The 26,076-nt window shown below is 40.3% G+C and overlaps 1 protein-coding gene across 1 annotated transcript in view; it reads right to left on the bottom strand.

Annotated features, from left to right (window-relative positions):
- Positions 1-26,076, bottom strand: part of tenm1 (teneurin transmembrane protein 1) — a 561,054-nt gene that overhangs the window by 156,382 nt on the left and 378,596 nt on the right. The window contains exons 16-18 of the mRNA XM_061901744.1: positions 25,785-25,904; positions 25,440-25,701; positions 16,225-16,510 (exon numbers count right to left, since the gene is read on the bottom strand). Coding sequence (XP_061757728.1) covers positions 16,225-16,510; positions 25,440-25,701; positions 25,785-25,904 — 668 coding nt within the window. The remainder of the gene's footprint in view (positions 1-16,224; positions 16,511-25,439; positions 25,702-25,784; positions 25,905-26,076) is intronic.

Here is a 26,076-nt window from a genome sequence, read left to right as displayed (position 1 = left end):
CCAGAATCGAACATCTTGGTGACAGATTCAAAAGGCAGGAAATAAAAGTGACAGTGGAGCTAAATGTATGCAAAATTTACACCACAACATACCTAATACCTATTTTTTAGGCCAGTGATTCTCAAATTGCGGTATGTGTACCACTAGTGGTATGCAGGCGCCATCAGGTAGTACGTGAAATAGTTACTTAATTAAAGTACAGAATTATATTTTCTTATGTTTTAACAGTGTTACCGTTCAAACTGCGTGTAATGTTACAGTGGCCACAAATATTATATATACTTATTGAATAAAACCTCTGCCTTGTTTTTATTGAATACTTAGACCATCTACACTACTGTATTTAATGTCGGTCATTATGGTGGTACTTGGAGATTGTTTTCTGAGCTGGTACTTGGTGAAAATTATTTGAGAACCACTGTTCTAGACCGCAAGGAATTGGTTTTAACGTAGGTTAAAAAACATTGCTAAATCATCAATTCTCCTGTTTTAAACCACTTCACCTCGCATTGAAACAAATCAAATCAACTTTATTTATAAAGCACATTTAAAATATACCACAGGGATAGCCGAAGTGCTGTACAATGGGCAGGTTAAAAGAGAATACGAGAACCGAGCAAACACAACACAACACAAACAGAACACGATAAATAAATGAAATAAATGAAACATAAAAACAGGTTCACAGCAGGTGTATTATGGGGCGCCATTGCAGGATGGATATCACTCAGTGTTAAAAGCCAGGGAATAAAAGTATGTTTTTAAGAAAGATTTAAAAACAAGAAGAGGAGGCTTGTCTAACACTCAGAGGTAGGTCGTTCCAGAGCTTGGGAGCAGCAGCGGCGAAAGCTCTGTCACCTCTAAGCTTCAGCCTTGTGTCAGGGACCGTCTGTAGCAGCTGATCGGCTGATCTTAGGGATTGAGTGGGGCAGTAAGGCTGAAGGAGGTCGGAGAGATATGTTGGCGCTAGGTTGTTTAGACATTTAAAAACAAATAGAAGGAGTTTAAAGTTGATGCGGTAACGGACAGGGAGGCAGTGAAGGGGCGCTAATATAATATATAATGTAAATAGACAAATACAAGTGGATAAAACGAAAGCAGTGTAAAGTCAACTGGCATTGTTCAGTTAGGGCTATGGCACTTAATAATAAAAAAAAAAGACTATAATTAATTTTTGGGCTTCACGGTGGAAGAGGGGTTAGTGCATCCGCCTCAAAATACGAAGGTCCTGCAGTCCTGGGTTCAATCCCAGGCTCGGGATCTTTCTGTATGGAGTTTGCATGTTCTGTCCGTGAATGCGTGGGCTCCCTCCGGGTACTCCGGCTTCCTCCCACCTCCGAAGACATGCACCTGGGGATAGGTTGATTGGCAACACTAAATTGGCCCTAGTGTGTTAATGTGAGTGTGAATGTTGTCTGTCTATCTGTGTTAGCCCTGAGATGAGGGGGCGACTTGTCCAGGGTGTACACCACCTTCCACCCGATTGTAGCTGAGATAGGCGCCAGCGCCCCCCGCGACCCCAAAAGGAAATAAGCGGTAGAAAATGGATGGATGGAAGACTATAATTTACAACACCTATGTATGTTAAACAAGAACAAGCATGTCTTTCTCTTTTTTTGCATTATAAATTGTACATGAACACTAGCAAAAAGGAGCTAACAATGCAGGTAATGGGAGGAGCTTAAAAAAACATCCAATGTTGTATCTACATTCTGTAAGTATATATGTGATGTAATAACAGGCATATTCATGACAATATGCGATATTTACGTATTTTTTTGCACCCATTGATTTTGCTTTGCAGCGTTTCCTCAAACAACAACTAATCATGGCAACCAGAGCCTCTCTCTGATCATTGCGCTGCTAAAAGTAGGTCCTCCTTGTTGGCGCTTATGATAACAACATTTCTAATACTTGGTCAATATTCAGTCTACAAAATGTAAATGGAGTATTGTTGGCGCTTTTAGGATAGTGATTTATTGGGTTTTATGATGGCAATAGATGCAAAAGACGCAATGACGTCATACCTCCCAATTGGCTCCATTGTAACCAGACTTTTATTTATGATTTAGATTGCATAAAAAAAGCCACGTGTTCTTGTCTCTCATAAGGATTGTAAACGATAGGCAAAATTCCCAAAAAGTGCACCTCCCCTTTAAGTTAACCAGCATGCAGGCATAAAATTATCAACAGACATAATAAGTATGTCTAATACTTCTTATTTATGACAAACCATGAAACGCAGATGTACGATGGAGGATTCTATGTCAATGGTCTGTCTTTGCAGCACGAACAATGAGTGTGTGTCAGTTTGCATATATGTTTCACACACGCTAAACAAAACGCAAAATAGTGATTACAAAATCGTGAAAATTATTGATGAATCACATTTTGCATATTCTCCTCCCAGCAGTGATGTGCTGTCAGGGGAGGCAAGTGAGGCTGTGCCTCACCTGCCACCAGGTGGCTTAACCATGAGATGTTCAAAATGAAGTAATAAAATAAAATAGGTTTTAATATTTCTCTTTTGGTTCATGCTTTCTATGTGATTTTGGTGTGGTCTCTGTATATTTTAATACTTTTCATGGTAAAAATCGCGGACATTCCATGTTTCCTGATCAAAACAATGCAGCAGATGAGAAGTGAGGCGGACACAGGCGGTGCCTCTACGGCTACACACAGTGTGTATTGGGCGTGCATGCGAGGTTGCACATGCTTATTGCCACGTGGAAAAGGCAGGTCTTGAGGCAGCAAGTACCTTTGCCTCAAGGTAGGGGGCGATATATAGTCAACTTGCAGTTCAGTGCCACAGCAGTACTCTGACTCGCCACACTGGGAGAAGTGAGGGCAGTCACGCTACCAGACACAGGTCTCTCCAGCGGAAACCAGCATTTTTTTTCTTTTCCTTTTTTTTTTAACTGTATTTATAACAAACATGGTATTTTTATTAGAGTAAGCCAGTGTTTGTGGGTGTTTTTTGTCAGATGCAAAAATATTGTTTAATTTCTTGGAATGAAACTGAATTAAATGAATGTTTCTGTCAATATGGAGGATTATATACTGTATCCAAGATTAAATACTTCTCTAAACTGGACTTTAAGACAAAATGAATGCGATCATACAAAATACGTTTTCGTGGAGGATAGCTATTGCTGCTTCAGATACAAATACAGAAAGGTAAAATACACTCACAATACTTGATGTATTTTATTAAAAGCAAATGGGACCAAAAAGTACTTAATAACAACTTTATCAAATAGTTTTTGGACCCATTTATCATATCATAATATCATTGTGATAATGTTTTTATGAAAGCGAATAACTCCCTTTTTCCCCCCTGTAACTCTAATGTGCAACCTAAATCAACAAGGACTAGAGCTGCTCATATGAATTTAAGTTAAACAAAAAAAAAAAAAAAAAAAAGTATGTATGCCTCACCTGGTGTTTAGTTCACCGCACGTCACTGCCTCCCAGTATTGTGGGCATTTTGATGATCAGAATATATTTTGCATTTTGATGAAGAAAGACGCAACATTAATTGCACGCCTTTTTCTGCTCACTTAACAGACACAATCCACTTTGCACAAGTTTAGTAGATCAGTTTTGTTTGTGGTAGTGTGGGTAACACTTAAGTATCGGAAACATATTCACCATTAATTAGATGCTTAATAACATGCAAATTAGTAACATATTGGCTCTTAATTAGTCATTATTAGGTACTTATTAATGCCTTATTCTACATGGCCTTATTATACAACCAGTAAGAAAGGAAGTTGTTGTATATGATTCTCCCTTTAATACCTCTTAATGAATATGGTCTGTTCTTACAAAACAAAACATAACCATAACGTCAACCCCAACCCTAACCCTAACCTAACCTTAACCCCTAAATCTAAATTAAGTGTTTGTTACTTAGAACAGTGGTTCTCAACCTTTTTTTCAGTGGCGTACCCCCTGTGAACATTTTTTTTTTTTACTCAAGTACCCCCTAATCAGAGCAAAGCATTTCTGGTTGAAAAAAAGAGAGAAAGAAGTATAATACAGCACTATTTCATCAGTTTCTGATTTATTACATTTAATAACAGTGCAAAATATTGCTCAATTGTAGTTGTCTTTCTTGAACTATTTGGAAAAAAGATACAAAAATAACTAACAACTTGTTGAAAAATAAACAAATGATTCAATTATAAATATACATTTCTACACATAGAAGTAATCATCAACTTAAAGCGCCCTCATTGGGAATTGTAATAAAGATCCATCAGGATTCATCAACTTCATTCCAAGCATTTCTTCACAAAAAAATAAATATTTAAAATCAGTATTGATGGAACATGTCCACAAAAAATCTAGCTGTCAACACTGAATATTGCATTGTTGCATTTCTTTTCACAGTTCTTTTTGACGGACATTTTAGTGAGAAACCTGAGCTTGTGCTTCACTGTCAGTCTTGGTGATATAGTGGACGCCTTCCGCATGGTGCCTTGAGATGACCTGAATTCATTTAGTCTCCTCTTAAAAAAAACAGGGGGCTTACCGACATGACAAGCGTGTCTTGTCCGGAGATGCCGCTGAAGATGTGCGGGCTTTATGCCGCTGTTAGCTAACATTTCTCCACAGAAAAAACACAATGACTTGGGGGGTTACAACTCGAAGCCGTGAATACCATCAACACATATTCAGTCTGAATTGTGCCGGCTCTGGTTTGGCCTTCTTTTGTACACGTTCCTCCTCGTTTTCAGCTGCGTTACTGGTACGCTTTAACCACGCCTCCATTGTTTTCTACATCGATAATTGATTGACAGTTGGTGTCGTGCGGCACCGCCAGGTAGGATCAAACCATCAATGCATGGTGGGAAACTCTGGGTTTATGGTAATTAATGGAATAGCCTAGTACTTGATTTGATGTTCAGTTTATGAACTTACATTCATACTTTGTTGAAGTATTATTGAATAAATACATTTATAAAGGATTTTTGAATTGTTGCTATTTTTATAATATTTAAAAAAAATCTCAAATACCCCCGGGACACCTTCAAGTACCCCCAGGGGTACAAGTACCCCCATTTGAGAACCACTGACTTAAAATATGTTCCCGTAGTGTCCAAGTAACTCAAAATTAAGTCTTTGTTACTTACAATATGTTCCCCATACTAAAGTGTTACCCAAGTTTGCACATGTTTTAGTCACGCAAACCTTTTGTAAATCTGACCCCTAGTTTCTTATGAAGCTTCTTTACTTCAGAACTAGTATTTTCCAGAAGAAAAAATGACTTGGATAAAAAAAAAATAAATAATGAAAAATACCTCCTTTCCATTTTCTACTTTTTTTTCTATTCAGGGTCATGGTGAGCTGGAACCTATCTAGCTGATTTTGGGCAAGAGGCAAACTACACTGTGGACTGGTTGCCAAGGTAACCACCACATTCGCACACCGGCTACACAAAATGTAGTCTAGTGAACCACTACACAATATCATTGATTGATTGATTGATACTTTTTTAGTAGATTGCACAGTTCAGTACATATTCCGTACAATTGACCACTAAATGGGAACACCCGAATAAGTCTTTCAACTTGTTTAAGTCGGGGTCCACGTTAATCAATTCATGGTAAAACTGCACTTTGCCAAATGCAAGGTAGATGGATTTTCAGAAGATGAGCTGATGTCATGCCAGTAAGTGACACATCTATACATAGAAAATCTTTGGATGTTTATGTGGAAGTGCTTTCTCTTTGACTTTATATTGTATGAAATTGTATATTATGAGAAGGGGGAGATAGACTGAGATCTTCAGGTTGTGGGCTTCGTGGCAACATAATGCTTTTGTTGTCGAGATGAAGATGAGTGGACACCCCTACTTAATGCCTTTGAAATGGTTGTTTTTACTATTGTGAAAAAATAAATGACTTGGACATTGCAGCAGTTACACCGTCAGGATGTGATGAATGGAAGACAAAACGATGGGCACACATCACAACAACACTCTATACACAATAAGCACAGCATTAACTTGAGTAAATGCACACATTTTCTTCATGGAGTGGCTTGGATGTCAAAACCACCCTAAGTGTTTCCTGCCTGCTACTGCAGATTGTGCTTTTACTGCCAGTGAGTCCCTGTATATTTGTTGAGATCTCAATCATTCCATCCCTTCATTGCAAAACACTTTAAACAACTTTGACCTGCTTACATGATGCACATGTCTGCTGCTTTTGTGAAATATTTTAAATGTATCGGTTGGTTGAATTCTCTATTCATTTTTGTCTGCCGCAGCTGCTTGCCAAAGACAGTAAATCTGAATGGGTAATTATCAGATAATATTCGATGTTCTAGTTTCTCAGCAGGAGTCTGGTTGAGTACTGACATGATTGTTAGTCACGTGCTGTCTCCTATTCAGATTTATGTGCAATCTGCACAGCTACCCTAAAATGACATGTGGTGTGATTAATAACAAATAATTATTCATTGAACATATAGTGAGGTCAGGCTTATACCCCCACGGGTAAGATGTAACCCCGTGCTACCTGCTGCATTCGGGCAGATGGGGCTCGTAAAAACCTGGTAAGGCAGCCCATCTAGGAGAAGGAAATTCCAATGTCAAAACCACCGCTGCCTTGCGGTCAACCCACTCGAGGGTATGGCTAAGGCAGGGGTCGGCAACCCAAAATGTCCAAAGAGCCATATTGGACTGAAAATACAAAAAACAAATCAGTCTGGAGCTGCAAAAAATGAAAAAGCCTTATTATGAAGGCAACACATGACGTACAGTAAGTGTCTATATTAGCTATAATAGCCTACTATCAAAATAACTATGTGTCGCAGGTTGAAGCAAATCTTCGTTGACAGAAATGTTGAAATGTAATATTTATTCTACACATTTTTACAAAATTTAAAAACCTTTAATAAATCTGAGGTTACTCAGAAAGTTAGATAACTCCTGGAAATTACTGGCCAAAAGGTATAGATGTGTGTGTCCAAGTTAAAGAAAATGTATAAGGGACGGCGTGGCGCAGTGGGGAGAGTGGCTGTGCGCAACCCGAGCGTCCCTGGTTCAATTCCCACCTAGTACCAACCTCGTCACGTCCGTTGTGTCCTGAGCAAGACACTTCACCCTTGCTCCTGATGGGTGCTGGTTGGCGCCTTGCATGGCAGCTCCCTCCATCAGTGTGTGAATGTGTGTGTGAATGGGTAAATGTGGAAGTAGTGTCAAAGCGCTTTGAGTACCTTGAAGGTAGAAAAGCGCTATACAAGTACAACCCATTTATCATTTATATTACATACACATGTGTCATGAGATGTACAAAACTAAATTATATACATAGAGAATAAAAGTAAAGGATATTAAATGAGCTCAAATATAACTACAAATGAGGCATTATGATACAGTGTGCACATGCAGCTAGCCTAAATAGCATGTTATCATAGATTAGCTTGAAATCATGCACTGACCAACCAAGCCTGATTGGCACTCCAACAATAGTATCAACAAAGCACACCTTTGTGCATGCACGCACAGTTTAAAACTGTTGGTGGACAAAATGAGACAAAGAAGGAGTGGAAGATTTTACATGTAAACAAACTGTCGTTGCGTCAAAGTCCGCACTATGGCGAGCACAAGAACAGTCAAAATTAATAGGAAAAAAAAGGATGTTCACCAAATACTCTCATCAGTGAAACACACACACAAACATATTAAATAGTGGGCTTTCTAACAATTGGGAAGGTTTGTTTCATGTTTGTCCTCAAACACATCCATCCACTTTCTACCGCTTATTCCCTTTGGGGTCGCAGGGGGCGCTGGTGCTTATCTCAGCTACAATCGGGCGGAAGGCGGTGTACACCCTGGAAAAGTCGCCACCTCATCACAGGGCCAACACAGATAGACAAGACTACATTCACACTCACATTCACACACTAGGGCCAATTTAGGTGCATGTCTTTGGAAGTGGGAGGAAGCCGGAGTACCCGGAGGGAACCCACGCATTCACGGGGAGAACATGCAAACTCCACACAGAAAGATCCCGAGCCCGGGTTTGAACCCAGGACTACTCATGACCTTCGTATTGTGAGGGCAGACGCACTAACCCCTCTGCCACCGTGAAGCCCCCTCAAAAACATACTAAAACAAAAACATTATCACCCCCCCATATTTTTCCATTTTCAAATCCTTTTTTAAAAATAATAATAATAATGGATTAGATTCATGTCGCGCTTTTCTATTGTTAGATACTCAAAGTGCTCACAGAGAAGTGGGAACCCATCATTCATTCACACCTGGTGGTGGTAAGCTACATCTGTAGCCGCAGCTGCCCTGGGGTAGACTGACGGAAGCGTGGCTGCCAGTTTGCGCCTAAGGCCCCTCCGACCACCACCAATCATTCATCCGTCATTCATTCACCGGTGTGAGCGGCACTGGGGGCAAGGGTGAAGTGTCCTGCCCAAGGACACAACGGCAGTGATTTGAATGTTAATAGGTGGGAAGCAAACCTGCAACCCTCAGGTTTCTGGCACGGCCGCTCTACCCACTACGCCATGTCGCCCTCAGGGAGCCACGAGGGTGGCCCTAAAGAGCTGTATGCGGCTCGAGAGCCCTGGGTTGCTTACCCCAGGGCTAAGGGGATAAACCCCGACAAAAATACAGGAGCGGGTGTCCCGAAGACGGTTTGAGGTTGTAGCATCATTCTGGCAACTCACAGCGAGATACCGTGATGAGATCCTGAGGCCCATTGTTGTGCCATTCACCCGAGACCATCACCTCATGATTCACCATGACAATGCACGGCCCCATGCTGCAAGGATGTGTACACATCTCCTGGAAGCTGAAAACATCCCAGTTCTTGCTTGGCCAGCATACTCACCAGATATGTCACCCATTGCGCATGTTTGGGATGCTGTGAATCGGCGTATATGACAGCGTGTTCCATTTCCTGCCAATATCCAGCAACTTGGCACAGCCATTGAAGAGGAGTAGACCAACATTCCACGGGTCACAATCAACAACCTGATCAACTCTATGCGAAGGAGATGTGTCGCACTGTGTGAGCCAAATGGTGATCACACCAGATACTGACTGATTTTCTGACCCCCCAAACCTCAGTACAGCAAAATTGCATATTTCCGAGTGACATTTTATTGGGGGCAGCCTAAGGAACACATGTGCAACAATCATGCTGTTTAGTCAGCATCTTGAGGGGGCGGCATAGCGTAGTGGGTAGAGCGGCCGGCCAAAAACCTGAAGGTTGCAGGTTCGCCGCTTCCCACCTGTTGACATCCAAAAAATCGCTGCCGTTGTGTCCTTGGGCAGGACACTTCACCCTTTGCCCTTGGTGCCGCTCACACTGGTGAATGAATGATGAATGAATGATAGGTGGTGGTCGGAAGGGCCGTAGGTGCAAACTGGCAGCCACGCTTCCGTCAGTCTACCCCAGGGCAGCTGTGGCTACTGATGTAGCTTACCACCACCAGGTGTGAATAAATGTTGAGCCCCACTTCTCTGTGAGCGCTTTGAGTGTCTAGTAAAGCGCGATATAAATCTAAGTTATTTTTTGATATGGCACACCTTTGTGGTGAGATGTATTATCTTGGCAAAGAGAAAGTGCTCGCACAGATTTGAGAAACAATATTTGAGAAGAATGGGTCATTTTATGTACATAGTAAAAGTTGTATATCCTATAGTTCAACTCATGAAAAAAGGAAGTAAAAACAAAAGTGTTGCGTTTATATTTTTGGTGATTATATATTTAATGTATATCCAAACAATTGGTTTAAAATAAAACCTATTTTGTAGTCGCATCATTAGGGATGGGCATAACGGCAGCCAAGGCAACATTAATGCAGGGCCCCCACCCATTTAGGGGCCCCCGATTTTGACGGTACAATGCAGTGATTGGTGTTGATTGCTGTCAACCACAGACAGCTGCTTCCCATAGACATGCATGGGCCCAGAGCGAAGGCTGAAGGAGATGTATTCCTATAAAAAAGTATTTGAAAAATGGATGATATTGTTCTCTTGTTGCTGTTCTACTGAGTAAAATCATGATTTTTTTTTCCAAACTACATGTTTTTTTGTAACCTTATCTTTTCCCGGAATATGTGTGTGACTCGTGTCGGACAAGTTAGAGCAGGGGTCACCAACACGGTGCCCGCGGGCAACAGGACCAGATGAGTCGCCCGCTGGCCTGCTCTAAAAATAGTTTAAATAGCAGCACTTACCAGTGAGCTGCCTCTATTTTATAATTTTTTTTTATTTACTAGCAAGCTGGTCTCGCTTTGTTCGACATTTTTAATTCTAAGAGAGACAAAACTCAAATAGTATTTGAAAATCCAAGAAAATATTCGAAAGACTTGGTCATCACTTGTTTAAATAAATTCATTTATTTTTTTACTTTGCTTCTTATAACTTTTAGAAAGACAATTTTAGAGAAAAAATACAACCCTAAAAATTATTTTAGGATTTTTAAAAACTTAAACATTTTACCTTTTAAATTACTTCCTCTTCTTTCCTGACAATTTAAATCAATTTTCAAGTACATTCATTTTTTTATTTTACAGAATAATTTTTATTTAATTCTTCATTTTAGCTTCTGTTTTTTCGACGAAGAATATTTGTGAAATCCATCCATCATTTTCCGCTTATCCGAGGTCGGGTGGCGGGGGCAGCAGCCTAAGCAGGGAAGCCCAGAGTTCCCTCTCCCCAGCCACTTCGTCTAGCTCTTCCCGGGGGATCCCGAGGCGTTCCCAGGCCAGCCGGGAGACATAGTCTTCCCAACGTGTCCTGGGTCTTCCCCGTGGCCTCCTACCGGTTGGACGTGCCCTAAACACCTCCCTCGGGAGGCGTTCGGGTGGCATCCTGACCAGATGCCCGAACCACCTCATCTGACCATAGTCAGATGAGGTGAAATATTTGTGAAATATTTCTTCAAACTTATTATGAATAAAATTAAAAAAAAATATTCTGGCAAATCTAAAAAAAAATCTGTAGAATCTAAATTTAAATCTTATTTCAAAGTCTTTTGAATTGATTTTAAAATTGTTGTTCTGGAAAATCTAGAAGAAATACTGATTTGTCTTTGTTAGAAATATCGCTTGGTCCAATGTGTTATATATTCTAACAAAGTGCACATTGGATTTTAACCCATTTAAAAAATGTCATCAAAATTCTAAAAATAATCTTAATCAGGAAAAATTACTAATGATGTTCCATAAATTCTTTTTTTTCATTTTTTCAAAAAGATTCGAATTAGCTAGTTTTTCTCTTCCTTTTTCCGGTTGAATTCTGAATTTTTAAGAGTCGAAATTGAAGATAAACTATGTTTCAAAATTAAATTTTCATTTTTTTCCTCTTTTAAATCGTTCAATTAAGTTTTTTTTTTCATCATTTATTCTCTGCAAAAAACCTTCTGTAGAAAGAAATAAAACGTACGATGGAATGACAGACAGAAATACCCCTTTTTTTTTACATTTATCTGTTTCTACATATATTTATTGTGGGCAATCATTAACATGATCATTGTTTCCACAAAGATAAATATAATTAATTATTAACAATAACACACAGTTAAAGGTAAATTGAGTAAATTATTTCTGGCAATTTATTAAAGTGTGTATCAAACTGGTAGCCCTTCGCATTAATCAGTACCCAAGAAGTAGCTCTTGGTTTCAAAAAGGTTGGTGACCCCTGAGTTAGAGGCTGTCCAATAGCATCTTATTCGAACATCTTTAACCGCAAATGTCCTATTTGCAAATGCAAAAAGGCTTATGAGAGCGGTTTTCAGACGTTGTGTAGGTAAGTCCAGACAGAAGCACACAGAGTGTGACGTTATTTTTAAATTTTATTGCTGACTTTAACAGCATCCCTCGTAACATTGCTTGCACACTAGGCTAGCCAGTAGCCACAACAATAACACAGCACTTCCTTTTTATGCACCAATATCGGTTTCTGCGAGCAAGGTTGCAATCGCAAACATCCGTAGTGATGAACATCAACATTACAACTGAAGTAAGTCATGTTTGCACGTTTTCTATGTTCTGTTTTGCTGCAATAATCATGACCATTCATTTCTTATTGTTTGAACGTGTTGCTTTTCTATCATTTCATTTGTACAATTGAAGTATTTAAATTACTAGTTCAGTCAACATGAATGTTTTTTTTTTTTTTTACATACATTTGCATGTTTTTAATTTTTTTAAGTATCGCTTCAGGGATTGTTAAGTAATGACCAAATGATTACTTGTGTAGTCCCAAGGAGATGAACAGATAATCTAAAATTTGACAAGCCAAAGATTATTAAACTTTTAGTTTCACCTGTCCACCTGTATACAAACAGAATGTAAAAGTATCCACAGTAGCTGTGTGATTATTTACAACCCTGCACTTTAATAGGCAGGAAATGTGTGAACTTTTCACTAAAAGTTGCAGGAGAGCATACATGGTCACAGCACAGAAGTTTGCTATTTCTAGACTTTAAATTGGCACTGGCTCTCTACCACAGGGTGTTCAGTATACACAGATGGACCACATAGCCCAACGTACCACTGGACAAATAAAAACACAATGTATCACACATATGCAACTTCAATATTGTGTCACTGGATTACAACTACTGTTACAATTCAGATTCATGTCATTATATCTTTTTTCCTAATGGTAAATTCGAGAATAAAAGTACAAACGTTTGTAATAATATCAGCATTTACGTCTGCACTTAAAGAATCAAATAACCGATACAAACTAATGAAATACACAACTCTTGAGATGACATCAGTAATATTAGTAATAACTATCAAAATAAAAACATTATTTACATATTGATATGTTTACAGACCCACAACTAATTACACACGTGTGCTACTTATAACTGTAAAAAATATTTAATAATCTACTAAAATAAAGCAGAGAGCCAGTTTATTGGGGGTTATATAACCAACAATGATTCCCAGGCGTGGCCACTGCTGCTGCTGCTCACTGCTCCCCTCACCTCCTAGGGTGTGATCAAGGGTGATGGGTCAAATGCAGAGAATAATTTTACCACACCTAGTGTGTGTGTGACAACCATTGGTACTTTAATTTTAACTTTTAATAAATAATAAGTGGTAATAATATATTACCACTTTATATTGAATTTAAATGAATTGTGTATATATAATATATATATATATATATATATATATATATATATATATATATTGGCCCTGCGATGAGGTGGCAACTTGTCCAGGGTGTACCCTGCCTTCCGCCCGATTGTAGCTGAGATAGGCGCCAGCGCCCCCCGCGACCCCAAAAGGGAATAAGCGGTAGAAAATGGATGGATGGATATATATATATATATATATATATATATATATATATATATATAAGTGTACAAATGTATATGTTTGATTTAAATGTTAAACTGTGTATATGAGACGTGTGCTTCATATATGTTGCTTATATATTATTTAAAAAAAAAAGTAATATAAGTGAAGCATCTTTTAGATTTTATATATTTTGAACCTTGTTCTTGTTGTGATGGGGTAGGTTTGTATAAGCGTTGCTTCAACCTACACCCTTTCGGCTCAATCATTGCTCAAATGAGTGTTTTTTTTTCCTTTTCTTGTTGTTGTTCTTTGTTTTATGTGAAGATTGCCGAAATAAAATACATTGATTGATTGATAAGCCGACTAAGAGTGCCTTTTTTTAGGTTTAACGTTTAGTTAATCAATCAACTGTAAAACAGAAATTGCAAACTGAAGTTCATGCTGGCAGCTATAATGAGAGTGAATTGTAACGTAAACAGTAAAGACACAAAACGGTATGTTCAATAAAAATGCATGTGTCTTATTATAGTAATATAGCTCCCACCTTTAGTTAATATCCATGGAGCAATATATTAATAAATATGCATATACAAAATGCTGATTTATAAGTTTATAGCCCACCTCAACTGACGCACTGAGGGGGGGGGGGCGGGGTTTGGTGCTAGCGGGGGTGTATAATGTTACCAGGAAGAGTTAGGGATGCATGGGAATGTGGGTATTCTGTTGTGTTTATGTTGTGTTACAGTGAGGATGTTCTCCCGAAATGTGTTTGTCATTCTTGTTTGGTGTGGGTTCACAGTTTGGCGCATATTACTAAGAGTGTTAAAGTTGTTTATCTCACAACCTTCAGTGTAACCTGTATGGCTGTTGACCAAATATGTGTTGCAGTCTCGTACGTGTGATAGCAGAGGCAGTAACACGTGTGATGACAGAAGCAGCAAAATGCATGCGACCGGCCGGCACGCAGATAGCATGGTGTAAAAGCGGGCGCGATGACAAGTTGTGAAGCAGTGGTTCTCAAATGGGGGTACGCGTACCCCTGGGGGTACTTGAAGGTATGCCAATGGTACGTGGGATTTAAAAAAATATATATTTTAAAAATAGCAACAATTCAAAAATCCTTTATAAATATATATATTGAATAATACTTCAACAAAATATGAATGCAAGTTCATAAACTGTGAAAAGAAATGCAACAATGCAATATACGGTGTTGACAGCTAGATTTTTTTTTTAATATGTTCCATAAATATTGATGTTAAAGATTTCTTTTTTTGTGGAGAAGTGTTTAGAATGAAGGTCATGAATCCAGATGGATCTTTATTACAATCCCTAAAGAGGGCACTTTAAGTTGATGATCATTTCTATGTGTAGAAATCTGTATTTATAAATGAATCACTTATTTATTTTTTAACAAGTTTTTAGTTATTTGTATATCTTTTTTTCCAAATAGTTCAAGAAAGACCACTACAAATGAGCACTGTTATACAATTTAATAATTCAGAAACTGATGATATAGTGCTGTATTTTACTTCTTTAACTCTTTTTTTTTCAAGCAAAAATGATTTGCTCTGATTAGGGGGTAGTTGAATTAAAAAAAAATGTTCACAGGGGGTACATCACTGAAAAAAGGTCGAGAACCACTGTTGTAGAGGACGTCTACAACACATCTGAGTGGCCAAAGAGCCGCATGCGGCTCCGGAGCCGCGGGTTGCCAACCCCTGTTCTACACCCTCCTGCCGCTGTTCAGTTGCAATACAATCAGGTTAAAGCCCTAAACATGCCTTACACACTTATTATAATGAACTAATTGACTTAATCATTCTGACACTGTCAGAGAGATTTTGCCTCAAGCTGCATTTAAAAAAACATGGAAAAAAACGGGACATCTTAACAAACAGTGAAATAATATTACTACATGTATGCTATACATTTTACATTTTCATGTTTCATGGTGTATTCCTAAATAATAAAAAAAAAAAGTTTCTTTGGCATTAAATTGCTTCGCTTTAAAAAAACAACATCAACCTTATCTTGAAAATATTATTGAGTGTCTTGCCTCAAAAACTACCCTGAAACAGCAGAAAATGCTTCAACTGGATCTAGTTATTGAGAAAATAAATAATTCTATGGAGCATGTCTTTTCAGGAACGTGTAAAGCAGAATTTAATTGTATTCCATTCCTCTGGTGGGCCCCATAAAATCACCTAACCTTAACTACACTTGACATGTGATCAACACAGCTTATTCTGTGCAGGGAACTGGAGCTGATCGTAGAGCCAGCAGCTAAACGGTTGTAAATTTCCATTGACACATTCTTGGGGCCTGAGCTGCTAAATGTTTGCAAGTATAAAACATGCAAACTCAATAGCTTAGGCAAACCTATCTACTAAGCTTCTGGGCAGAGGATTGTTCCTCTTAAGTGAGCAAAATAGAGAGTATGATCCAATCAGCGTGTCTGTTTTCTTGTATATGCAGAAAATGTGTCGATTTTTGGAACGTCACAATACCGGGTGGAAAAGATGCAAATACGATTATTTAGCGCTCTCCATGTGATTTATCAAGAATGAAAACTGTTTTCCCATCGGTGTTTTGTGTGTATTTTTAGCTGGTTTGAAAAGAAATTGAACACTGGTCACAGCGCCACGGTCTGAGGGAGGCGATCAGTGTGACAGACTATCGACAGGGAGAGTCTTTGTCAACAATCGACATATTTCTAAATTTAAATAGGCTTCCTCCATCACTTTTGTACTTTTGTCATTAATTGCGCACACAGTCTTAGTACATTACAATTAATGTACTCAATTTTACAGTTTGCACACACTATTTAGCACTTGCTATTTGGATCCTAGTAGACCAGGTCCTTAGAGATCTTTCGGGAAAAAAAGTTTGCTCATCAATAAAGACAACAATTCTTCAACCTACCAGTTGCATGAGTGAGGCCCCACACCTCCTGGCCGTAAACATCTGTCTTGTTCCAGACCAGCCTGTGCACAAGGCCAGGCCCAGCAGGGTACCAGCGCTGGTACAGCCTTCCCTGGACCGATGCACGGACATGCACCTTGGACAGACCGCCCAGAGGAGAAATGGGGGAGGACGGGGAAGGAGGCGTGAGGAGGATGCGCAGTAATGAGAGGTAGCCTGCAGCTCGGGTACTCAAATAATTCAGCTTCATGAAGGCTCCTGGGATTGCAACTTCTTCTTGCACCGCCTTGGGAGAACAAGAAAAGCAACAAGAAATGTGAAGAAATGATAAAAAAAAGAACATTATGATAACAAAAAAAAATATTTTGCACTTTTTTATCACGCTAATAGGTGTGATTGGCAGGGACAGGACGAAAAGAGCTCCCATAATGGTAATAAACTTAATGAATAGGATTTTTTTTTTTTTTTTCATCAACTGCGAATTACATTTTGCTTATAATCAAATGCATTTTCAAAAGGTGCCATGGGCACGTTTAAAATATCTCCAAGACTGCTATGACGGAAAAATTATACTGTATTTCAAATTTACAATGCTTTATCCACACGAGCAGAGTGGGTGTCAAAAAAATTTGAAGAAATGCCAAGAAGCGTTTTCTCTGAATTTGCTTGGTGCCTATTTCCCGAAAACATAAATGGTTCCTTTTAGTGTCTGCTTCTTTCAAATGTTTAACGGAATATAGGAACTATATACAGTATATATATATATATATATATATATATATGTATATATATATATATATATATATATATATATATATATATATATATATATATATATATATATATATAGTTTCAATAATGTTTCACTATTAAATAGACACAAGTCAAACACGCTTCACGGTGGCAGAGGGGTTAGTGCGTCTGCCTCACAAAACGAAGTTCCTGTAGTCCTGGGTTCAAATCCAGGCTCGGGATCTTTCTGTGTGGAGTTTGCATGTTCTCCCCGTGAATGCGTGGGTTCCCTCCGGGTACTCCGGCTTCCTCCCACTTCCAAAGACATGCACCTGGGGATAGGTTGATTGGCAACACTAAATTGGCCCTAGTGTGTGAATGTTGTCGGTCTATCTGTGTCAGCCCTGCGATGAGGTGGCGACTTGTCCAGGGTGTACCCCACCTTCCGCCCGATTGAAGCTGAGATAAGCGCCAGAGCCCCCCGCAACCCCGTAAGGGACAAGCGGTAAAAATGGATGGATGGATGGACGAGTCAAACACTAAGTCGGCTCTTACTGTAGACATGAGCGGAGCTTGCGGCCTCCTGCAGCTGCGGACTATTACCTCCTCCCACCAGAGACACTGGCGGTCACCACACTCGTGGCCACACCCCTCCGACTTTCAGGTACCATATAATCTCACTAAAACACTAGTAACACAATAAGCAGATAAGAGATTTTCCAGAATTATCCTAGTAAATGTGTATAGTAACATCTGAATCGCTCCCACTGCCCTTGCCTCTTTTTTTTTTTTCTAGTCCTTCACTCTCACTATCCTCATCTACGAATCTTTCATCCTCGCTAAAATTAATGGGGAAATCGTCGCTTTCTTGGTCCGAATCACTCTCGCTGCTGGTGGCTATGATTGTAAACAAAGTGAGGATGTGAGGAGCTCCACAACCCGTGACGTCACACGCACATCGTCTGCTACTTGCTGTATAGGCAAGGCTTTTTTATTAGTGACCAAAAGTTGCAAATTTTATCGTGAATGTTCTCTACTAAATCCTTTCAGAAAAAATATGGCAATATCGCGAAATGATCACATATGACACATAGAATGGACCTGCTATCCCCGTTTAAATAAGAAAATCTCATTTCAGTAGGCCTTTAAGCCAGGGGTTCTTAACGTTTTTGACCTTGGCGCTTGATTTTTTCCACTACTGAAATGCCCGAGGCCCACTCAAATATTAACACTGAATGTGTCATTTTACTGGTATTCAATATTAATTTCTAACCTATTTCCTGTCTAACAGGTTAACAACTCTGTCCAATCACATGAAAGCATGTGTTCATCACAAACATTAGTATTTATTTAGCACATAAACATTAAGCTTAGTGTCAGGTTGATTAGAAAAAATAGTACTAATAAGGTCAAGCTGATTAGACAAATAAGTACTAATCAAATATACTGTATTAAAGGGTCAAAATAAGTGAGGGAGAATATGTTTATATTTGATTAAATAAAATAAAGTACATTTATGATGGGGAATGTTTGGTTGACTCGGAAACCATGAGCACTCTTGTATTGTTGCACAACCCCAAGGATGCCCATAGCTCAGGGGTGTCAAACTCAATTACAGAGTGGGCCAAATTTTAAAACTGAACAAAGCCGTGGGCCGAGGTTGAACAAATTAATGTTTTAATAGGGACCCAAACAAGTTTTTCATTGAATATTGCATAAGCAAGGCTTATGTACTGTAACTTTATAGTGACATGCAAAATTGAGTTTAAAATAATAATAATAATAATAATAAAAATATCAATGGCATATCAAATCAAATTTAAATAAAAATGTAATGCCTCTTTTGTATTTGCAGCCTTCTGAGGTAAATATTAACATAAACTTTTTCCAGAGACTAACACATTTGAAAATAAAATAATGAATAAATCAACCATTCAGGCCTTTTTACTGCTCAGTTAATGTCGGGACTCAGGTGGGATGGGTTAGGGGGGCGGGGTTTCTTTGGTAGCGGGGAGGGGGTGTATATTGTAGCGGTCCGGAAGAGTTAGGGCTGCAAAGGGGTTCTGGGTATTTGTTCTGTTGTGTTACGGTGCGGATGTTCTCCCGAAATGTGTTGGTCATTCTTGTTTAGTGTGGGTTCACAGTGTGGCGCATATTTGTAACAGCGTTAAAGTTGTTCATATGGCCACCCTCAGTGTGACCTGTATGCTGTTGATCAAGTATGCATTTCATTTACTTACATGCGTGTAGAAGCCACAAATATTACGTGACTGGGCCGGCACGCTGTTTGTGAGGAGGAAAAACAGACTTGACGACAGGTTGTAGGGCACCCTAAAGGCAGTGCCTTTAAGGCACACCCTCAATATTGGATTTTGGGAGAATGGTTGCACCGGGAGATTTTCAGGAGGGGCACTGAAATTCGAGAGTCTCCCAGTAAATCGGTGAATGCGGCGTTACAGCGGCACCGCTGTATAACACCGGCAGGCCAGCTCTAATGTTAATTTGATATTGCCGCAAGGGCCAAATGAAATTACACGGCGGGCCAAATTTGGCCCGTGGGCCTGAGTTTAACACATATGCCTTAGCTTCTTCTTTGGTCGCTGGAACACCGGAATTAATCCAGACTTAACTTTCGTGAGCACTGGTTTAAATAGCTGGGACTTGGACAGACATGTCTTAGAAAAGAACTATGCTCCCAGTCCCAAGCGAGCCACATAAGCGTTGGAACTTCCGCAAGGCCAATTGGGAACTTTTTGGCCTCATCACAAACATTTTTGCCCAGAACCTACCATCTCCTGATACTACCTTTGTTGATGAAGCATACCAAGACTTTTGTCATGCCATCCTAGGAGCAGCAAAAAGATCAATCCCATGCAGCAGAATAAAAAAACTACAGATTGTGCTCGGATGCGGAGTGTTAGAGCCTCTACCAGGTCTTTTTGAAGGCCCCGCACGGCAAAGCATCAGGCACTGCTGTCTGCACTGCAAGCTCGACTTGATGAAAAGCGAAGAGAGCGTTGGTCAGAGGCTGTCAACACCATCGACTCCATACACTCCAGCCGGCTGGCATGGAATACAGTCAACAACCTTAATTGGGAGATCCAGACGATTGCATCGCCCATGCCCCATCTCTGCGAACTATTGCATCGCAATTGGTAAAGAATGAGGTCTACGGAACAAAAGATCGCAAATCAGCCAAACTTCTGAACAGGGAGGTGGCTGAACTCTGGAGGATCCCTACATCCCCTGGTGAAACAATCTCTGAAAATTTTACTCCAGAGGAGTTTGCCAGTTCCCTCCAGTTGCTTAAGTCTGGAAAAGCTCCGGGGCCTGATTCAATCTGCCCAGTGCTGATAATCTAAGTTGTTCTAAAGTCCTGGCTAAACAAGTTCCTATCTTCCTGCGTGCACACACTCAAGCTTCCAAAAATGAAGCCAATGAAGCCACAATTGATTGATTGACTGGTTGATTGAGAAGTTTATAGACATCTTGATAAATTGAATCCATGTAATGCTTTAAAAAGGCAAATGGATGGCACAACAAGCCAAAGGGCTTGTTTCCAATATACAGGTATTCATCACATTTGATACATTCAATAATAAAATATGTACAAACTGTAACATGTATATAAAAAATTATGTTCAAAATTTATAAATTATGTACATAAACACAGTATACATGTCAGGTGATTTTAAAAACTATATATATATAAAAGGGGATATATATACTAGAGCAGGGGTCACCAACACGGTGCCCGCGGGCACCTGGTTGCCCGTAAGGACCAGATGAGTAGCCCGCTGGCCTCTTCTAAAAATAGCTCAGATACCAGCATTAACCAGTGAGCTGCCTCTATTTTTAAAATGTTATTTATTTACTAGCAAGCTGGTCTCGCTTTGCTCGACATTTTTAATTCTAAGAGAGACAAAACTCAAATAGAATTTGAAAATCCAAGAAAGTATTTTAAAGACTTGGTCTTCACGTGTTTACATTTTTTTACTTTGCTTCTTATAACTTTCAGAAAGACAATTTTAGAGAAAAAATACAACCTTAAACATTTTTTTTAGGATTTTTAAACATATATACCGTTTTACCTTTTAAATTCCTTCCTCTTCTTTCCTGACAATTTAAATCAATGTTCAAGTACATTTATTTTTTTTATTGTAAAGAATAATAAATAAATTTTAATTTAATTCCTAATTTTAGCTTCTGTTTTTTCGACGCAGAATATTTGTGAAATATTTCTTCAAAGTTATTATGATTGAAATTCAAAAAAAATATTCTGGCAAATCTAGAAAATCTTTAGAATCAAATTTAAATCTTATTTCAAAGTCTTCTGAATTTCTTCTAATATTTTTGTTCTGGAAAATCTAGAAGAAATAATGATTTGTCTTTGTTAGAAATATAGCTTGGTCCAATTTGTTATATATTCAAGGCTGTCCTTTGTCACCCATTCTGTTCATAACTTTTATGGACAGAATTTCTAGGCGCAGTCAAGGCGTTGAGGGGTTCCGGTTTGGTAACCGCAGGATTAGGTCTCTGCTTTTTGCAGATGATGTGGTCCTGATGGCTTCATCTGACCGGGATCTTCAGCTCTCGCTGGATCGGTTCGCAGCCGAGTGTGAAGCGACCGGAATGAGAATCAGCACCTCCAAGTCTGAGTCCATGGTTCTCGCCCGGAAAAGGGTGGAGTGCCATCTCCGGGTTGGGGAGGAGACCCTGCCCCAAGTGGAGGAGTTCAAGTACCTAGGAGTCTTGTTTACGAGTGAGGGAAGAGTGGATCGTGAGATTGACAGGCGGATCGGTGCGGCGTCTTCAGTAATGCGGACGTTGTACCGATCCGTTGTGGTGAAGAAGGAGCTGAGCCAGAAGGCAAAGCTCTCAATTTACCGGTCGATCTATGTTCCCATCCTCACCTATGGTCATGAGCTTTGGGTCATGACCGAAAGGATAAGATCACGGGTACAAGCGGCCGAAATGAGTTTCCTCCGCCGTGTGGCGGGGCTCTCCCTTAGAGATAGGGTAAGAAGCTCTGCCATCCGGGAGGAGCTCAAAGTAAAGCCGCTGCTCCTCCACATCGAGAGGAGCCAGATGAGGTGGTTCGGGCATCTGGTCAGGATGCCACCCGAACGCCTCCCTAGGGAGGTGTTTAGGCCACGTCCAACCGGTAGAAGACCACGGGGAAGACCCAGGACACGTTGGGAAGACTATGTCTCCCGGCTGGCCTGGGAACGCCTCAGGATCCCCCGGGAAGAGCTAGACGAAATTGCTGGGGAGAGGGAAGTCTGGGTTTCCCTGCTTAGGCTGTTGCCCCCGCGACCCGACCTCGGATAAGCGGAAGATGATGGATGGATGGATGGATGGATTTTAACCTATTTAAAACATGTCATCAAAACTCTAAAATTAATCTTAATCAGGAATAATTAATAATGATGTTCCATAAATTCTTTTTTTCATTTTTTTCAAAAAGATTCGAATTAGCTAGTTTTTCTCTTGTTTTTTTCGGTTGAATTTGGAATTTTAAAGAGTCGAAATTGAAGATAAACTATGTTTTAAAATTTAATTTTCATTTTTTTCCCCTGTTTTCTCCTCTTTTAAACCGTTCAATTAAGTCTTTTTTTCATCATTTATTCTGTACAAAAAACTTTCCGTAAAAGGAAAAAAACGTACGACGGAATGACAGACAGAAATACCCATTTTATACATATATATATATATATATATATATATATATATATATATATATATATATATATATATCTATATTAAAGGTAAATTGAGCAAATTCGCTATTTCTGGCAATTTTTTTAAGTGTGTATCAAACTGGTAGCCCTTCGCATTAATCAGTACCCAAGAAGTAGCTCTTGGTTTCAGAAAGGTTGGTGACCTCTGTACTTAGAGGATCCAAAGAGTTATACACCTATCTCTCTTTTGTGTATCCCTTTCAAAATCCTGGAAAGACTGCTCTACGCTCATGTCAAACCTATTATCAATCCACTGCTTCCTCAAGAGCGAACTGGATTTTGGTGCGAAAGATCAATCGTGGATCAAGTTACTCTGCTGACTCAAGAAATTAAAGACAGCTTCTCGGCCAAGAATAAAGCAGGTGCTATGTTTGTTGATCTTATAGTAGCCTACGATACCGTTCGGCACCCTGGCCACACCTGCAAGTTTTTGCACCTACTGCTCATAGATAAGCCGATTAACGACGGTTTGCGTTTAGCCACTGGATGCCTGCATCCCACACCAACAGACAATCTACCCATCTTAGCAGGTTTTCAACCATCTGAGCTTCGTCGCAGGAGAGCCACACACGCCGAGCACTGGAGCCTGGGCACCTTCTTCATGACCGGCATCTGTCTCCTCCTCTTAAAGGACAACCACAGTTTAAACCGAGACACCCATTTTTCCCTGCTGCATTGGAATTGCTAAATGGCTTTAACCAGTCAAACGGCAGTGTAAGGGACTGGGCAGACTACAACTTGAACATGGAATGGGGGGAAAACTCTTCCAGACTCCATTAATATATCCCTAAGGCCGGTACATCACCACCGGGAATATGCTTTCCCAGGCCTGCTTGGGTCAGGCTTAACCGCCTTTCTACTGGGGTCAATAGTGGTCAATTATACGGAACATGTACTGTACTGTGCAATCTACTAATAAAAGTTTCAATCAATCAATCAGTCGACCTATTCCGCTCAACTATGTTCAAATGGGGTATATCTTCATCTGCGACATGTGAGTGTGGTGCAGAGGAGCAGACTGCAGACCACATCATAACATCCTGTCCCATATACCACCATCCGAACGGAAATTGTGGTCTGGCAGCTTTGGACGAGAGCTTGGTTAGTTGGCTGTTAAACACTTGCCCGGCTGAATAGTGTTTACACCTCTAATCAACATTAACATATTTATTCCAAACGAAGAAGAAGAAGTACATTTATTAATAAGTATGTTTCGGAACTAAACTGTCAATACAATAAAGTGCATATGAAAATACATCTTCACCACATTAGTCAGACCTTTTGCGTTTGAGAAACATCTATGAATCAGCTCCAGACCTTTTCTGTTTTTTTGAGATTGTCATTACTGCCACAAGTGGTGTAAAAAAATTTAACAACCAAGACGGACTGCAGTAGACTAACAGATAACGTTTGCTGCCCTATGGTTAAGAAACAGTGGCTTAAGCAGTCTTTTGTTCCAGCGGACATGGTTCAATTCCCATCCAGGACAAACACGGTAAACAATAAATCAAATCATATTGAATTGATATTGAAACCCCCAATTCATCCATCCATCCATCCATCATCTTCCGCTTATCCGAGGTCGGGTCGCGGGGGCAGCAGCCTAAGAAGGGAAGCCCATACTTCCCTCTCCCCAGCCACTTCGTCTAGGTCTTCCCAGGGGATCCCGAGGCGTTCCCAGGCCAGCCGGGAGACATAGTCTTCCAAACGTGTCCTGGATCTTCCCCGTGGCCTCCTACCGGTTGGGCGTGCCCTAAACACCTCCCTAGGGAGGCGTTCGGGTGGCATCCTGATCAGATGCCCGAACCACCTCATCTGGCTCCTCTCGATGTGGAGGAGCAGCGGCTTTACTTTGAGTTCCTCCCGGAGGGCAGAGCTTCTCACCCTATCTCTAAGGGAGAGCCCCGCCACCCGGCGGAGGAAACTCATTTCGGCCGCTTGTACCCGTGATCTTATCCTTTCGGTCATGACCCAGAGCTAATGACCATAGGTGAGGATGGGAACGTAGATCGACCGGTAAATTGGGAGCTTTGCCTTCCGGCTCAGCTCCTTCTTCACCACAACGGATCGGTACAACGTCCGCATTACTGAAGACGCTGCACCGATCCGCCTGTCGATCTCACGATCCACTCTTCCCTCACTCGTGAACAAGACTCCTAGGTACTTGAACTCCTCCACTTGGGGCAGGGTGTCCTCCCCAACCCGGAGATGGCACTCCACCCTTTTCCAGGCGAGAACCATGGACTCAGACTTGGAGGTGCAGATTCTCATTCCGGTCGCTTCACACTCCAGTGAGAGCTGACGATCCCGGCCAGATGAGGCCATCAGGACCACATCTTCTGCAAAAAGCAGAGACCTAATCCTGCGGCCACCAAACCGGAACCCCTCAACGCTTTGACTGCGACTAGAAATTCTGAAACCCCCAAATTGTTTCATATTTCATTCTTTTAATTTGGTTATTTTGTACATAAAATACATGATAGAGCAATTTGTGTCTCATTCATATTAGCCCAAAAGTTGCATCTAATCCCATTTAACTACACCCTCTTTTAGGCATGACCCCTGTAAGCAAACCAGTTGTGTCCCCCCAATTTCTTTAAAATGTAAATGTTGTCCATAGTTGTATGTTTTTGTCAGAACTTTTAAAGAAAACACTTTTCAAGTCTCGCTGTACCCCCTGCAACACCGTAAAACTCAACCTATGTCAAAAGCATGCAATAATAGGTAAACATTCTTAAGTACCTGAAGCTCTGGTACAGCAGGGCCTTTCTCCACACACGCTCCTGTATATCTGGGTAGTGGATAGGACAGGACCAGCGGATAAGGACTCAAAACACTCCTAATGTCACATTTAGGAAGCTGTACATCTTCTCTGGACATGACAACTTGGTCCAGAACTAGGAAGTTGTTGTTCGGTGTCCAGACAGTGCATGTTTGTGGCAAAAAGGGTGGGCGATGAAACATCAGGGTCACGGACATGGCGCCCAAAGTCACCAGGTCGTAACTAAAATGTTGGAACAGAGAGTAATAAAGGTAAACGATTGGGGGTACGGCATGACTTGTTTGTGGGTCTGTGTGTTTCTGCACCTCCCATCCTGTCGACTGATGGTGTAACCATACTCTGGATGCTGAGGAAAGGTAATATTGACGCCCACCAGAGGAGAGCCATCTTGCAGAACGACGCTGCCTCGTACCACCGCTACGCGACTGGCAAGACAAAGACGGCAAAAAGTGAGGAGAAAACATTAGAGGCACAAGAAAAGTGGAAATTACAGATTTCCAATGATCAAGGGCACAATAATCGAGGAAGGACACGTATTGTACCACTCCTGCCAAACTACATTGTGTGTGAAGAATTAAAAAAAAAATCGGTGTATTC

Source organism: Nerophis ophidion, linkage group LG05 (genome assembly GCF_033978795.1).
Source record: "Nerophis ophidion isolate RoL-2023_Sa linkage group LG05, RoL_Noph_v1.0, whole genome shotgun sequence".
In the NCBI taxonomy this organism is placed as follows: Eukaryota; Metazoa; Chordata; class Actinopteri; order Syngnathiformes; family Syngnathidae; genus Nerophis; species Nerophis ophidion.
Note: the sequence above shows the minus strand (reverse complement) of the source record. Positions and strands in the feature narration are given on the sequence as shown.